Source organism: Dasypus novemcinctus, chromosome 5 (genome assembly GCF_030445035.2).
Source record: "Dasypus novemcinctus isolate mDasNov1 chromosome 5, mDasNov1.1.hap2, whole genome shotgun sequence".
In the NCBI taxonomy this organism is placed as follows: domain Eukaryota; kingdom Metazoa; phylum Chordata; class Mammalia; order Cingulata; family Dasypodidae; genus Dasypus; species Dasypus novemcinctus.
In genome coordinates, this window is record NC_080677.1 from 140,650,509 (window position 1) to 140,666,814 (window position 16,306).

Consider the following 16,306-nt stretch of genomic DNA (forward strand, 5'->3'; position numbering starts at 1 on the left):
ATAAACAAAGATATAATTTATAACCAGTATGAAATTGAAGTGGGACAGAATAGGAACTGTGTATATGTATGCTATTGAAGTCAACATTCCTAAAATGTTAAATTTTAACCCTATAGTAGCCACAAGGAATATATATGAAAAAATATACACAGAAAGAAAGATGGGACTCAATATGGTACATTACAAAAACAAAAATGAAAGAAAGCATTAACAGAAGAATTGAGGGACAAAAGGTATAAGAGCTAAAAAGGCAAAATAGCAAAATGGCAGAAGAAAGTCATGCATTATCAGAGGTGACTGACAGGAAAGCAGATGTGGCTTAAGGGATTGGGCTCCCACCATATGGGAGGCCAAGGGTTTGAATCCTGGGGCGTCCTGGTGAAGGCAAGCTGACCCGTGCAGCAAGCTGGGCCTAGCAGAGAGCTGGCCCACACAGAGTACAGGTCCACGTGGAGTGCTCGCCCACTAAGGAGTGCTGGTCTGCATGAAGAGCTGGTGCAGCAAAATGATGATACAAAAAGAGACACAGAGTAGAAACAATAAAAGACACAGCAGACCAGGGAGCTGAGGTGGTGCAGGAGATTAAGAGCCTCTCTCCCACTCCAGAGGGTCCCAGGATTGCTTCCTGTTGCCACCTAAAGAGAAGACAAGCAGACACAGAAGAACAGACACCAAATAGACACAGAGAGCAGATAGTGAGCGCAAATGGCAGGAGGTGAGTGGGGGGGGGGGGGGGGGAGATAAATAAAAATAACAGAATTTTTTAAGTTTTTTAAAACAAAACAAAGTGATTTATAAATTTAACACAATCCCAATAAAAATTCCAACAACCTTCTTTGTAAAAATGGAAAAACCAATTATCCAATTTATATGGAAGTGCAAAAGGGTACTAATAGGCAAAACCATTTTGAAAAAGAACAAAATTGGAGGATTCACACTTCACAGTACTAAAACTTATTACATGGCACAGTAATCAAAACAACATGATATTGGCACAAAGACAGACATAGAGACAAATTGAATTGAATTCAGAATTCAGTAATCAGTTCTCACATTTATGGCCCACTGTTTTTTGGCAAAGTGATAAAGACTACTCAGTTGATAAAGAATAGTCTCTTCAAAAAATGGTGCTGTGAAAACTGGATCTCCCTATAAAAAAGAAGGTATACCCCTACCTCATACAATATAAAAATCAACTCAAAATTTGTCAAAAAGTTAATTATAAGAACATGAACTATAAACTCCTAGAAGAAAATATAAGGAAACACCTAGTGTAGGCAATGGTTTCTTAGACTTACAATCAATGTACAAGCAACAAAAGAAAAAATAGATAAATGCAACCTCATCAAAATTAAAAATTTTGTGCCTCAAAGGATTTTATAATGAAATTAAAAGAACAACCTACACAATGGGAGAAAATATTTGGAAACTATGTATCTGATAAGGGTTTAATGTCTAGAATAAACAAAGAAATCTTTCAACTCAAGAATAAAAGACAAACAAACCATTTAAAAAGCGAGCAAAAGACTAGAATAGACATTTCTCCAACAAAGATATACAAATGGCCAAAAGGCAGATGAAAAAAATCCTCACCATCATTAGCAATTAGGGAAATGCAAATCAAAACCACAATGAGACATCATTTCACACTCACTAGAATGGTTGCTCTTAAAGAAAAGTACAAGGGTTGCAGAGGTTGTGGAGAAATAAGAACACTTATTCCTTGTTAGTGGGAATGTAAAATGATATGTGGATGATGGTTTGGCAGTTTCTCAGAAAGTTAAGTATAGAATTGCCATATGATCTGGTAATCCCACTTCTAGATATATACCCCAAAGTATTGAAAGCAGGGACTTGAATAGATATTTGCACACTGATGTTCCTAACAGCATTATTCACAATTGCCCAAAGATGAAAGGAATCCAAGTGTCTATCAACTGATAAATGGATAAAGTAAATGTGTTATATGAACACAATGGAATATTACTCAGCCACAAAAAGGAATGATGTTCTGATTCATGCAACTAGATGAAACTTGAAGACATCATGTTAAGCAAAATTAGCCAGGAACAAAAGGACAAATGTTGTATGATTTCACTGATATGAAATAATTAGAATTAGCATACTAATAGAGTCAAGTCTACAATATAGGTTACCAGGGGATGGGTTAGAAGTAGGGAATAGGGAGTTAAGGCTTAAAATGTACAGAGTTTTCCCATCTACCATATGGAAGATCCAGGGTTTGATTCCTGGGGCCTCCTAGTGAAGGCAAGCTGGCCTACACAGCGACCTGGCCCAAGTGGAAACCTGGCACAGCAAGATGATGCAACAACAAGAGACAAAAAGAATAGAAAATAAGAGGCACAGCAGACCAGGAATTTGAGGTGGCACAAGAGACCGAGTGCTTCTCTCCCACTCTGGAAGGTCGCAGAATCAGTTCCTGGTGCCACTTAAAGAGAAGACAAGCAGACACAGAAGAACACACAGCAAATGGACACAGAGAGCAGACAGTGAGCTCAAAACAAGAAGGGGTAGGTAGGGAATAAATAATAAATCTTTTTAAAAAATGTACAGAGTTTCTATTTAGGATTATGGAAAAGTTTTGGTAATTGATGATGATGATTGTAGCACAACATGTGAATGTAATTAACAGCATTGAATTATATATTTGAATGTGGTTAAAAGAGAAATTTAGGTTGATATATGTCACTAGAATAAAATTTTGAATAATCCAGGGAACTGATCAACACAAATAAATGGTGAACTCTAAGTTAAACTACGGACTATAGTTAATAGTATAATTTTGAAAACATGCTTTCATTAATTGTAACGAATGTACCACACCAATAGGAGATAATACTAGAGTTGTATATGTGAACCCTGTATTTTATGCATGAATTTTTATAAGTCCACAATTTCTTTAGTAAAAGAAAGAAATTTCATCTAACAAATATATCAAGAAGCAGATAATTTTAATACTAAAGAAAATTTTCCAAAAATTTTAGAAAAGAAGGAAAGCTATTCAACTTATATTATGAAGATAACATAGCCTGATACCCTGCTGCTGGTACAAAAGTTGAATAAGAAGATAATAGGGTACATGATGATTCTTATTTTGGCTACTGAGTCTTCATGCTAGACAAAGACCAGACAAGAAACAGCATCCTTAAATCAGATAATCATGCAGAGTTTAATAAAGGACTTATTTTAAAAGTCATAGGCGGGATTAAGGGAAACCAACAAACACCTTGGGATTAATAACTGTGAGGAAACATAGGATCAGTAAGCAGGAGGTATTATTGTATCCAGAGTGAAGTGTATAAGAGGGTTTTGAGCCTCAGGAGAACAGAGCCTTACCTACAACCTGCAGCCTTGAGGAAGGCACCAAGGGAATAAATACCAGACCTCATTCTTCACCTGCCCTTTGATCTAGAGATACCTTCCACGGGTTAAGCCCAACCAAAAGCCAGGGGACAGGGGTCCTTTTTGAAACATAAATATGGCCATAAAGATCAGTCACTCGGAAGGCAAAACACAGTAGGGAGGGTAGAAAATGAATCAGAATAACCAGCAAAGTCCTCCAAAAATCGACCTCTGTTTTTTAGAGCTGAGGTGATTGTTCTTATCCAGATCCTACCACTATCAAGGAAAACAACTAGAAGTCCAGCCTAGAGAGTGCTAAGAGCTATCTGTTTCATTAGCAATAGTACCTAGACTCAGTGTCATCTATGGTGCAGACTGGAAAACATGTTTCTATAAAAGATGATAAACAGAAATTTACTAGACTTAATATATAAAGATCTTATACTGAAACAAAACAAAAGTCTACAATAAATAATTTTATATGGACAAAGAGCAGAAAATTCCTTTAAAAACTCCATACTCTATATATGTATATTTTAAAACTTTTAATCTCACTTATAATTAAAAATAAATAAAACAAAAAGGTACTGGTTTCATTAAATAAAATGGTCAAGTTTTAAAAATGACAATAGTCAATGCTAGTAAGAAAGTAGTGATATATATAGGTGTTTCTCCAATGTTCTCATCTTGTTTGATTTCTCACATTCTTCCTAAAAGCACACTTCTCTTGATGACACCATATTCTAGTTTTTCTCTTAACTTTTGTTTGCTAATTTTCAGTCCCCTTCACTGATTCTCTAGACAACATGAGGAATCATTCCCTGCTCCACTTTTAAATTTTCCTATTCATGTGCTCTTCTTTGGCCATCTCATCCCCTATTGCTAGCAGAGTTTTAGACTAGTTTGTTTCCCTTTGTTTGGGACCGTGTACCACATGCAGTTAAATCTTTGGTAAGAGGGAGAAGAGAAGTGGACAAAGACTGAAAATCCAAGGGTAACTTGAAGAAAGGTTTTGGTAACAGAGGGCAGTGATGGTAGAATAACATGGTGAATGTAATTAACAGCACTGAAGTATATATTTGAATGTGGATAAAATGTAAGTTTTAGGTTATATATATGTCATTAGAACAAACATTTTAAAAAATAACAACATAGGGAAATGATTGTGGCTCAATCAGTTGGGCTCCTGTCTACCATATGGGAGGCCCTGGGTTCATGTCCTGGGGCCTCCTCGTGAAGGCACGCTCACCTGCACACTGCAGAGCACCACCTAGCCCACAGCTGGCACACAGACACCACGGAGTGCCGCCTGGCCCGCAAGCACCATGGAGAGCTGACTCAGCAAGGTGACGCAACAAAAAAGGGAGACAAGCAAAAACACATAAGAGCGTGCAGCAAATGAACACAGAGAGCAGACAGCAAGCAAGCTGCAAGGGGAAGGGGAAATAAATACAGACACAGAAGAACGCACAGCAAATGGACACAGAGAGCAGACAGCACTCAAAAAAAGAAAAAAGCCAGAAGGGGGAAGGGGAGATAAAAAAATAACAACATAGGACTGTACAACACAAACAGGGAATCCTAATGTAGACCATGGACTATAGTTAATAGTACAATTATAAAAATTTGCTTTCATTAATTACAACAAATGTACCACACTAATGCAAGGTATTAACAATAGGGAGTGTATATGGGAGCTCTATATTTTCTGCATTATTTTTCTGCAAAACTACAAGTTCCCTGATAAATAAAAATAATAAATAAAAAATTTTTAGAAAGTGTGAAGATTTTGCACTCACCTAAAATTTGCTGAGAAGAGCATTTTCTGGAAATTCAAGACAACTCAAGTTGAAAACAGTTTTTATTTACAGAAAAGTCTCATATATCTGCACAGATTACAATGGACATTCTATTTGATAAGTCTTTAAAGGTGGATATAATCAGCCAAGAAATGCAAAGACATAGCTCCTACACTCAAGAAATTCACAATCTAGTGGGAGAAATAGCTAATATGGTTAATATTCATTCAGTGCCTAATAAGTGCTAGGGACTCCTGTCATAAGTTCTTTTCATGTATTAGCTCATTGAATCCCCACAAGAACTTTGAAATGAAAAATTTTAGTGATTCAGATACTCCATCTATAAAATGAAGGCATATGACTTAATTTAGGTTTCTGAGGTTTTTATACGTAAAAACTATGGATCTAAAATGTATTCTCTCTTTCTCAGGGAAAAACGGACTTTCCAAATTAAGATTTTAGGAAAGGTCCTTTATTTTTTTAAACATTAAGAGTAGCACAATGGCTTTTAAATCAAACAGACAACCCCAGTTTTTTTACTGATTCCTTTGGACTAATTTTTAACTACACTATATCTCAAATTTCCTCATCTGCAAAAATGAATTTGACATTACTATTTATCTCATACATTGTAGTGAGGATGAAATGAGATGATATGTAATAAAATATTTAGTTCAGTAAAGGTTGCTATGTTTCAGGAAATGGAAAACCAAAAACTTTCATTCTGCTTTTTGTACTAAAGTGAACAAAAGTTTTTACAGAGAAATTAGAATTCTTGACCACTTCCGGTTTCAAACAAGACCCAAAAGATGCAGGAGTTTTCCAATAATATCATGGCAAATGGAAGAAGGACTCATTGGGCATGACTCAACACAGATAGCATCTTGTCAATAAGTCACTCCAATCTACCCTTCTCCAATGGACTAGGATGCAAATAAGGAAAGGAAGCAGCAGAGTTTACCTGGCAGTGTTGGACCTCTCCCTGGAAGAAGTTTCAAGATGCCGTGGATGGGTTTTGGGGAGGTTTGAAAGTTCCTGGGCCATCACATGCTGAGTATACTCATCCTGCCATGTGAAACCTGTAGGGAAAAGTTGCAAAACTATGTTATCAATTTTCGAAGTTTAACCAAAGGTCTTAGATCAGTATCAAAAATAATCATTGCCATTTTGGAAATAATTTTCCTTCAGGCTGGTAATACCATTAACCAAACTCTGGCTCTCTCTTACTATAGCTTATGAACCAAAGGTTCTCCTTAAAGGAATTCCAACTTTCTGAAACTTCTAGACCAGAAAGTTGCTTTGCTACATTAAAAAAAAGTAAAGGCTAATAAATGCTGGCTATGGTTGGATAGCAAAGAGACTTCAGCCAAAATATGTTTTTGTCAAAACAGATACTTTGGCCATGGCAAAAGGTGAAAACTTTTCTACATGGAAAGGTTATAGTCATAGCAAAGATACTCTCATTCACAGTGGGGACATATTTGCCCACGATTTGCGCATTCTTCAGCCTGCTCAATATATCTTAGGTGATTCATTCCTCCTAACCCCATCTGGCTTAAGAGTCAAGCATTTGGAATGGAATAAGGGGTATTGTTGCTGTGAAAGCAATTATCATGGGGCTTAATGTACTGTATCTGGGAGCCAATTACATTATATTTATACTCAAATGTTATGACAAAGAGCTTTATAACAAGGGTGAAGTAGTTATGAAGGCAAAATCCATGTGATTATGCATTAATTATATGCACTGCAGATCACATGATAATTATGCTCAGAATTACCAAATAACTCCCAAGAATAATTATTATGCAATTTGTACATTTTAGATCTTATAGTAACACTTTAGCTCTTAGAACTACCCCATGCAATTATCCATAATTATCTAATCACTAAATATCATGTAATTACAGAGATATATTTTTATGCCCTGTACAAAAACACATTACCCAAATCTCCCAATCAGAACGGCTCTATGCTTGTTTGTGTGTGTGTGTGTGTGTGTGCGTGTGTTGGGAGGAAGTTCAAAATTTGCTGAGAAGCACATTTTCTGGAAGGAATTAAAAGAAGGGCTCAGTAGGTATAAGCTTCCTTCATGAACACATTTACTTCTTCTAAAAAAAGCAAATCTAACATTTAAAAGAATTTTACAGGTGCCAAATTCAAACAATTTGCACATTATTAAATCTCAGAAGGCTGAGTAATATTACCCAAAATGGAAGTCGGTGGAAATATTCACCAAATAAAATGGCCTCCTATAGCAACTGGTTCTAAGAAGCTTTGTTTGGAATATAATTTTTGGAGAATAGGTCACTGCAGGTAGACAGTCATGGAATTGTAGTCACTGTTACCTTTATTTTAGGATTAAATGTACTTAATAAGCAAATCTATTCCATTTGCCAAAAGCAACTCAAAAATATACATGAAACGTATGTTTATGTGGTTATTATTGGTGTATTTCAAGAGGTATGTTCAACTGAAAGTACTTTTCAGTGTTAGAAAAAAAGCTAGCATTGTGAATTTGGAAAACATGTACACTTTAACCATTGCTTTCCCATTAATAGTAATACTTATCAGGAAATGGAATAAATCAAGAGCACAAAGGAAGTTTCTTACAAAAAGAATTCATTTTTAAAATGAAATTCAATAATTTGTTTTCATTTCAAAGAGCACAGAAGTCTGACCTATGTCAGCTATGGGGTTTGTGAGAAGGGTTCAGACATTATAGGAGAGGAGCTGGCCAGCTAACAAGGGTAAGGTTGAACTGGGCAGTCTTAGGAGGACCCTGTATTCCCCCCAGCCCAGATTGCCAAGCTTTCCTGAAAGGAAGCTGGAAATGTGCCCTTGGGTATAAGGACAAAGATAGCATAGGTCTAGCAGATTAAACATTGCCTATGTACTTCTCTCCAAGCCCTATGTTGGATGATATAAAAGCCCTGAGAGGAGAAGATAAGCTTTCAGAAAGATGGAGAACATACACTTTTTCCTTTTCTTCCCACTAAGTACATCTAAAGACTTTGAGCACTATAAATAGAAGAAATGTAAGACTCAGAAAGGTAGAAAGAAGCAGCAGGCCAGCTAATGACCTCAGAATCCAAGAAATGACACAGTGGTGACGTTGCTGGGGTTTTCTTTATGTCTTAAGTCTCAGACTTGGAGCTGTAGAGACTGGCACCCCTGAATTCAGACAAAACAATCAAAAAAGACCCAAGAAAAGCTTTCTTTCTCTAGCCAAAGGACCAGGAAATGAGCAACTATCAAGGCAGAAAACTTCTATACACTTACTGTTGTACCTTAGACAAATTCAACAGAAAAAACAGCAGCCCTACTTCCACTCATGCCAATAAAATCTGAGAGAGGAGATTAGAATTCTGCCCTCGCAAGACTATAACAAGATTCTGTCAGACAAGACTAAAGTAGGGAGTCAGGACTTTCATTCCTAATGGCCAGGAAAAAGCCATTTCTCCCCCCAAACCCCACATAGTTTCATGGAGACCATAGGGATCCTTAATTTCCACACCAACTCAACAGTAGCGGGCACCACTCTCCTTCACCCCATTGGTTTGGTGTCAGAAGAAACCTAGTAGAAAATCAGGACTTTCATAGTGGCCAATGATAAGGAGACCACCCACCCCTACAGTGTCAGTGGAGAACACGTGGGAAACTGAAGCTTCTGCCCCTGTCCAGGTGTAACAGGGAACAACCCTACCCCTAATCATGGATATCAACAGAGGCCTTGGAGGGATCCTAGACTTCTATCTCTGCCTGTCATTAAGTGGGAAATACCCTGTTGGAGTAGATAAGAAAACCAATTAAAACCTTATGTTTAAATAAGACTCAGAGCCTCTTAATATAATGCAAAAATGTGCAGGTTTCAATTAAAAATCATTCATCATAAGAAACTGGGAAATCACAAACTGAATGAGAAAAGATAATCAATAGATACTTTGATGATTAGAATAATGTGTCAACTTGGCTAGGTAATGGTGTCCAGTTGTTTAGTCAAGAAAGCACTGACTTAATTGTAATGCAAGAACATTTTGTGGAGTTTAATCATCAATGAGTTGACTTTATCTATGGCTGCTTACATCAACAATCAACTGAGGAGACTGCCTTCAGCAATGAATGATGTCTCATCCAATCAGTTGAAGGCCTTAAAAGGAGATGTGATATCAGCATCCAGAGAGAATTCCCATTTCTACTTCAGACACCCAGTATCCAGTATCTCCTGGGAAACTCATTGAGAACCTTCACTGGAGTTCCTGGCTTGTAGCCTGCCCTATGGAAACGGGACTCATACATCCTCATGGTTGTATGAAAGAATTTCATAAAATCTCATACTATTTACGGATATCTCCTGTCAGTTCTGTTTCTCTAGAGAACCTTGACTAATACAGATATCAACACCAAGATGAGAAAAATGTTGGAATTATCTGGCAAAGATTTTAAAGCAGTTATGTGGTAGATTGAATTGTATCCCTGGCATGGACATGTTCTTGGTCTTAGTCTACATTCTGGTTGGTGTGGACCCACTATAAATAAGATTTCTTCAAGATGCTACTTCAGTTAAGGTGTGACCTATTTGGAGTCAGGATTTAATCTGAATTCCTGGAGTCCTTTATAAGCAGAGTGAAAGTCAGATGGAGAAGAGATTCCAAGGGAAGAAGCCAGAAACTGGTAGTCAGTGGAACTCAGAAGAGAAAGGAGAAGATGCTCCCGTGTGCACTGCCATGTGACAGAAAAGCCAAGGACCAAGGATTGCCAACAGCCGGCCTTAGAATGCCACAGTCTTCAGGGAGAAAACATCACCTTGTTGACACTTCAGTTTTGGACTGTATGATATGTGTTTTAGCACATGGGAAACTAAAATGAGTTATGATGCAAAGTACTTCTAAAAACAATTATGAACACACTTAAAACAAATGATAAAATAGTAAACCTCAGGAAGAGAAAGAAAATCTCAACAAAGAAATAAAAGATATAGTGATGATCCAAATGGACTATTATAACTGGAAAATACAGTATCTAAAACCAAAAGCTCTGTGGATCTACTCAATAGCAGAATAGAGGAGGCAGAGGAAAGAATCAGTGAACTGGGATATAGAACGATAGAAATTATCCAATTTTAACAACAGAGAGAAAATATTCTGAAAAAGCAAATGAACAAAGACTCAGGAGGAACTGTAATGAAAGACCTAACATTCATGTCATCATAGTCTCCAAAGGACAGAAGAAAGTAGAGGGAGCTGAAAAGTGCTCAAAGAAATAATGGCTAAAAACTTTCCAAACTTGGCAAGTGATACAAATCTCCACAGAATCTAGGGAGAAACTAAGATACCACAAACATGATAAACCCAGAGAAATATATTCAATGATCTATCATAATCAAACTTCTGAAAACTAAACACAATGAAAGGAATTTTTAAAACAGCCAGAGAAAGAAAGGACAATTTACCTAAAGGAGAAAACAATTGAAATGATGGTGATTTCTCAGCAGAAACTATGGAGGCAACAGGGAGGTGCCATGATATTTTTCAAGTATGAATCTGTCAGTCAAGTACTGAGTGAAAATATCTTTCAGGAATAAAGGGGAAGTTAAGACATTCTTAGAAAAAGGAAAAATAAGAGCATTTGTCCTTAGCAGAACTACCCTAAGTAAATTGCTAAAGGAAGTTCTCTAAACAGAAAGGAAACAATGAAAGAAGGAATCTTGGGATATCAGAAAGGAAGAATGAGCACAATAGCAAAAATACAGGTAAATACAATAAGCTTCCCTTCTCTTGAGTTTCCTATGTTTCTGAGGTATATTTGACAGTTGAAGCAATAATTATAACTGTCTGATGTGGTTCTAAAAGTATATAAAGGAAATATTTAAAACAAATGTAAACAGGGGAGGGTAAAGAGTATAAAAGGAAGTAAGGTTTCTGTACTTAACTTAAACTGTTGAAATGATGACACATACAAAAAGATACACTAAAACTATAAAAAATTAAAATATGACTAAAAATGTTTAAGTAATGCTCAGATATATAGATAAAAATAACAACAGGGAACACAAAGCAAGAGAGAAAAGATAGGGAAAAAAAGCATAATTAAGCCCTAACATATCAATAATTACATTAAATGTAAATGGGCTAAATCCAGCAATTAAAGACAGGCATTGGCTGGATTCAAAAAAACATGATTCAAATATTTGCTATCTATAAGAAACTCACTTAAAATATAATAATACAGAAAGGCTGAAAGTAAGAGGCAGGAAAAAGATATTGCAAACATTAATAATAATAATTTTAAAAGCAGGGCAACATACTAGTGTTAATATCAGATAAATTAGTCTTCAGAACAAAGAAATTTTCCAGATAAGAAGAACATTATGTACTGATAAAGGATCAAGCTACCAAGAAGAGAGATCAACCCTAGAGATACATGCATCAAACAACAGAATTGCAAAATATATGAAGCATAAACTGATAGAACTGAAAGAAGAAATAGAAAAATTCACAATTATGGTTGGAGATTTCAATACTCATTTATCAATGGTTGAACAACTAAACATAAAATCAGTAAATATAGAGAACTCAACAAAACTATCAATCAACAGAATCTAATCAATGTTTATAGAGCATTCCACCCAACAAGAGCAGAATAAATCCTTATCAATTGCACATGGGACATATATCAAGACAGATCAGATTCTAGGCCATAAAAGAACATGTAGTAAATTTAAAAGAATTGAAACCACACAGACTATGTTCTCTTATTGCAATGGTGTCAACCTAGAAATCAATAACAAAAAGATAGAAAAACCTCCAAAGAACTGGAAATTAAACAACACATTTCTAAATAGTCAACAGGTCCAAGAAAATCCAAGGGAAATAAAAAATAATTGAACTGAATGAGAATGAAAATACAACATATCAAAATGGGTGGGACACAGTTAAAGCAGTACTCAGAGTGAAATTTATAGCACCAAATGCTTACATTAGAAAAGAGGAAAGTTCTCAAATTAATAATCTAAACTCCCATATCAAGAATATAGAAAAAAGAGAGCAAAGTAAACTCAAAGCAAGCAAACAGGAGAAAATAATAAAGATAACAGCAGAAATTGAAAACAGAAAAGCAATAGAAAAAACAAATTGTGCTATATTAAACTATGTACCCCAACAAACACATGTTCTTAATCTTACTCCACATCCCTGTGGTATGGACTCATAGTAAATGGGATGTTTAGAAGATATTATTTTTAGGTAAGGTGTGGCAAATTGAACCAGAGTGGGCCTTAATCCAGATGAAGAGAGGCCTTACAAAGAGAACCCAGAAGGGAGTAGATACAGCTTGAGTGTTTGAGCACCATTTTCCCATGTCTGAGGCCCCAGGTTTGATCCCCAGTACCACCTAAAAACGAACCAAAAAAAAAAAAAAAAAAAGCACACACACAACTCTCATTGGGGAGCAGATGCAGTTCAGTGGTTGAGTACTTGCTTCCCATGTACAATGGCCTGGGTTCAATCCCTAGTATCTCCTTTAAAAAAAAAAGAGGTCACAGAAAACAGAAAGAAGACAACATTACCATATGGTAGCAGGCTATGATAAATGAAGAAACCCCAAGGATTGCCAGCAGTCAGCACCAAAATGCTACAGACTTGTGGAGAAAGCATTGCCTTCCTGACACCTTGAGTTTGGACTTCGCCTAGACTCAAAACTGTGAACCAATAAATTCCTGCTGTTAAACCAAAACTAAGATACCAATGAATCAAAGAGCTGGTTTTTTGTGTGTCAATTAATAAAATTGACAAACTTCTATCAACACTGGCAAGAAAAAAAGAACAAAATCACTACTATGAGGAACGAGATGTGAAATCACTATATACCATGCAGACATCAAAAGGATGAACAACTCTCCATGTGTAAATTTGACAACCTACATGAAATGGACCAATTCCTCAGAAAACACAACCTACCACAACTCATCCCATATAAAATAGATAATTTGAATAGCCCTATAACTATTAAGGACAAATGAATTCAGAATTTAAAACTTCCCCAAAAGAAATCTTTAGGCACAAGAGTTTTACTGGAGAAATCTACCAAATAGTAAGAGAAAAATTAATACCAATTCTATATAACATTTCCACAAAACAGAAAAGGACGTAACAGCTCTCAATTCATTTTATGAAACTAGTATTCATCCAATACCCAAACCAGACAAAGATAGTAAAAGAAAAGAAGCCTACAGACCAATACCCCTCAGAAATATAGACATAACAACCTTTAGAAAATATTAGCAAACAAAATCTAGTAATACATAAAATATATATATATATACACACACACCATGACCAAGTAGGGTTTAATTCAGGGATCCTAGACTGGTTCAATATTCCAAAAACCAATCAGTGTAATCCACCATATCAATAGTGACAGAAGGAAAATATCACAAGACCATATCGAGCCATACAGAAAAAGCATTTGAAAAAAAATACCTATTCATGATAAAAACTGCCAGAAAAATAGGGATAGAGCAGATCTTTATCAACTTGATAAAGAATAACTGCAAAATATTTATAGCTAACATAATGCTTATGGTGAAAAACTAAATGTTTTCCAACTAAGATCAAGAACAAGTCAAGAATGTCCACTCTCATCACTGATATTAAGTATAGTGTGAAAGTTCTAGCTAGTATAATAAGACAAGAAAAGGAAGTAAAAGGCATGTAGATCAAAAGGAAGACATAAAATTGCATTTATTTCTAGATGACATCATTGTCTGTAGAAAATTGCAAGGAATATACAAAATAAAAAAAATTCTAGAATAAGTTCAACTCATTTTCTATGTACTAGCTATGAACACAGAAATTGAAATTAAAAATTAAATGCTATTTACAATGACTCAAAAAATTAAATACTTAGGTGTGAATCTAAAAAAATATATACAGGACTTGAATGCTAAAAACTATACAATGGTGATAACAGAAATCGAATAAGATCTAAATAAGTGGATAGACAATAATGTACTTATGGATTAGAAGTCTCAATACAGTAATGAAGCCAAGGAAACACAAAGGAACTACATTAGCTAAAACAATTTTGATAAAGAATAAACCATAAGTAGTCTTTCAACTTGACCTCAGCCTTATTATGTAGCTATAATCAAGATTACATAGTATTGGTGGAAGGATAGACTTATAGATCGATAGAACATAATAGAGAAAGCAGAAACAGACCCACACAAATATGTTCAACTGATACTTGGCAAAGATGCAAAAGCAATTTGCAGCAGTTTGAAACTGTTTATGAATTCCGAAAATAAATATTGGATTATATTTGTAAACTGGTCTGTTCTTCTGGGCATATTAGATTGTATTGGATTAAGAGGTTTCACTTTTACTTGATTAAATTATCATTAAGGCTTTGATTTGGTCACATCAGTAGGACACTGACTCACCCCAGGGGGTGGGGACTCACAGAGAAAATGACATGGTAAAGGAGTTAGTGAGAGTTTTTTGAGCTGGAGCCTCAGGAAGAAAACACATAGGAGAACACAGAGGAATGGAGATGGCTCCATAGACAGGGTAGAGGCCCTGAGAAGAAAGAAAGCCTGATAATCTACAGTCAACCTTATAGAAAGAACAGAGCAGCTGAGCAGAGAGAGGAACAAGCCCCAGGAGAGAGATGAGGATTATCCCAACCTACAGCTGATACTGGAAGAAGCTGGGACCATGGAGCCTTAAGAAAAAGAGGAAGGCTGAACCCTTGCAGACATCAACAGCCATCTTGCTTGAACAGATGACAGACTTGGTGAGAGAAGTAACTCATGTTCTATTGCCTGTTAACTGTACGCTTCTACCCAAATAAATACCCTTTATAAAAGCTACCAGTGTTCTGGTATTTTGCATCAGCACCCCATTGGCTGACTAATACACAATTCAATGTGGAATAAAAGTTTTTTCAACAAATGATCCAGGAGCAATGGGACATCCAGAGATAAAAATATGAAACTTGACTTATGTCTCAGACCTTATACAAAAATTAACTCAAAATGTATTACAGACTTAACATTTAAGATACAGAAGTCTAATACTTTAAAAGAAAATCTTGGGGATCTAGCCTAGGCAAAGAGTTTTTAGTATTGACACAAAAAGAATGATCCATAAAAGGAAAAATTGAGAAATTGAAATTCATAAAAATTTTTAAAATGTTTGTATGTGAAAAGCCATGCTAAAGGGATTAAAAAGACAAGTTACAAAGCAGGAGAAAATATTTGCAAACCAAATATATGACAAAGGACTGGTATCTAGAATATATACAGAACTCTCAAAATGCAACTGTAAAAAAAATTCAATTAGAAAATGGGCAAAAGCTGTAAAGAGACATTGCACCAAAGAGGATACACAGAGAAAATAAGCTCATGAAAAGATGTTCAACATCATTATTCATAAGAGAAATGCAAATTAAACCCACAATCATATATCACTTCACACCTATCAGAATTGCTAAAATAAAAATACTGACAACAAATACCAGCAAGGATGTGGGAAACTGGATCACTCTTATATTGTTGGTGGGAATGTAAAATGGTACAGTCACTCTGGAAAAGTGTTTGGCAGCTTCTTAAACAACTAAATGCACAGCTGCCATATGACCCAGTGATTGCTTTTTGGGCATTTATACCAGAAAAATGATGACTTAAGTTCGAACAAAAACCTGTACTTCAATATTTATAACAATTGTATTTGTACAAACAACCCAGATATCCTTCAATAGGTTAAACAAACTGGTTCATCCACACTATGGGATACTACTCGGCAACTAAAAGGAAAGGACTGTTGACATACACATTAACTAAGATGGATCTCCAGAAAATTATGTTGAGTGAAAAAGGCCAATCTGAAAAAGTTACGCACTATAAAATTCCATTTATATAACATTCTTGAAATGACCAATTATAGAAATGTCTCTATAATATGATGTTTAATATAATATAATGTTTCCAGGGGTTAATCAGGGAGTGGGGTAGCAAGGAAGAGGGTGTGGCTATTAAAAAGGAAATATGAGGGAAATGTTTTGTATCTCAACTATATCCTGGTTATCATATTGTACATAGGTTTAATATGTTACCATTGGAAAAATCTGGGTAAAGGGTACAG

General features: G+C 35.6%; 1 protein-coding gene across 4 annotated transcripts in view; it reads right to left on the reverse strand.

Annotated features, from left to right (window-relative positions):
• Positions 1 to 16,306, reverse strand: part of PTPRN2 (protein tyrosine phosphatase receptor type N2) — a 1,274,829-nt gene that overhangs the window by 773,041 nt on the left and 485,482 nt on the right. For all 4 annotated transcript variants that reach the window (XM_058297618.2, XM_058297617.2, XM_071215383.1 and 1 more), the window contains one exon: positions 6,124 to 6,241. In XM_058297618.2, the coding sequence (XP_058153601.1) occupies positions 6,124 to 6,241 (118 nt within the window). The remainder of the gene's footprint in view (positions 1 to 6,123; positions 6,242 to 16,306) is intronic.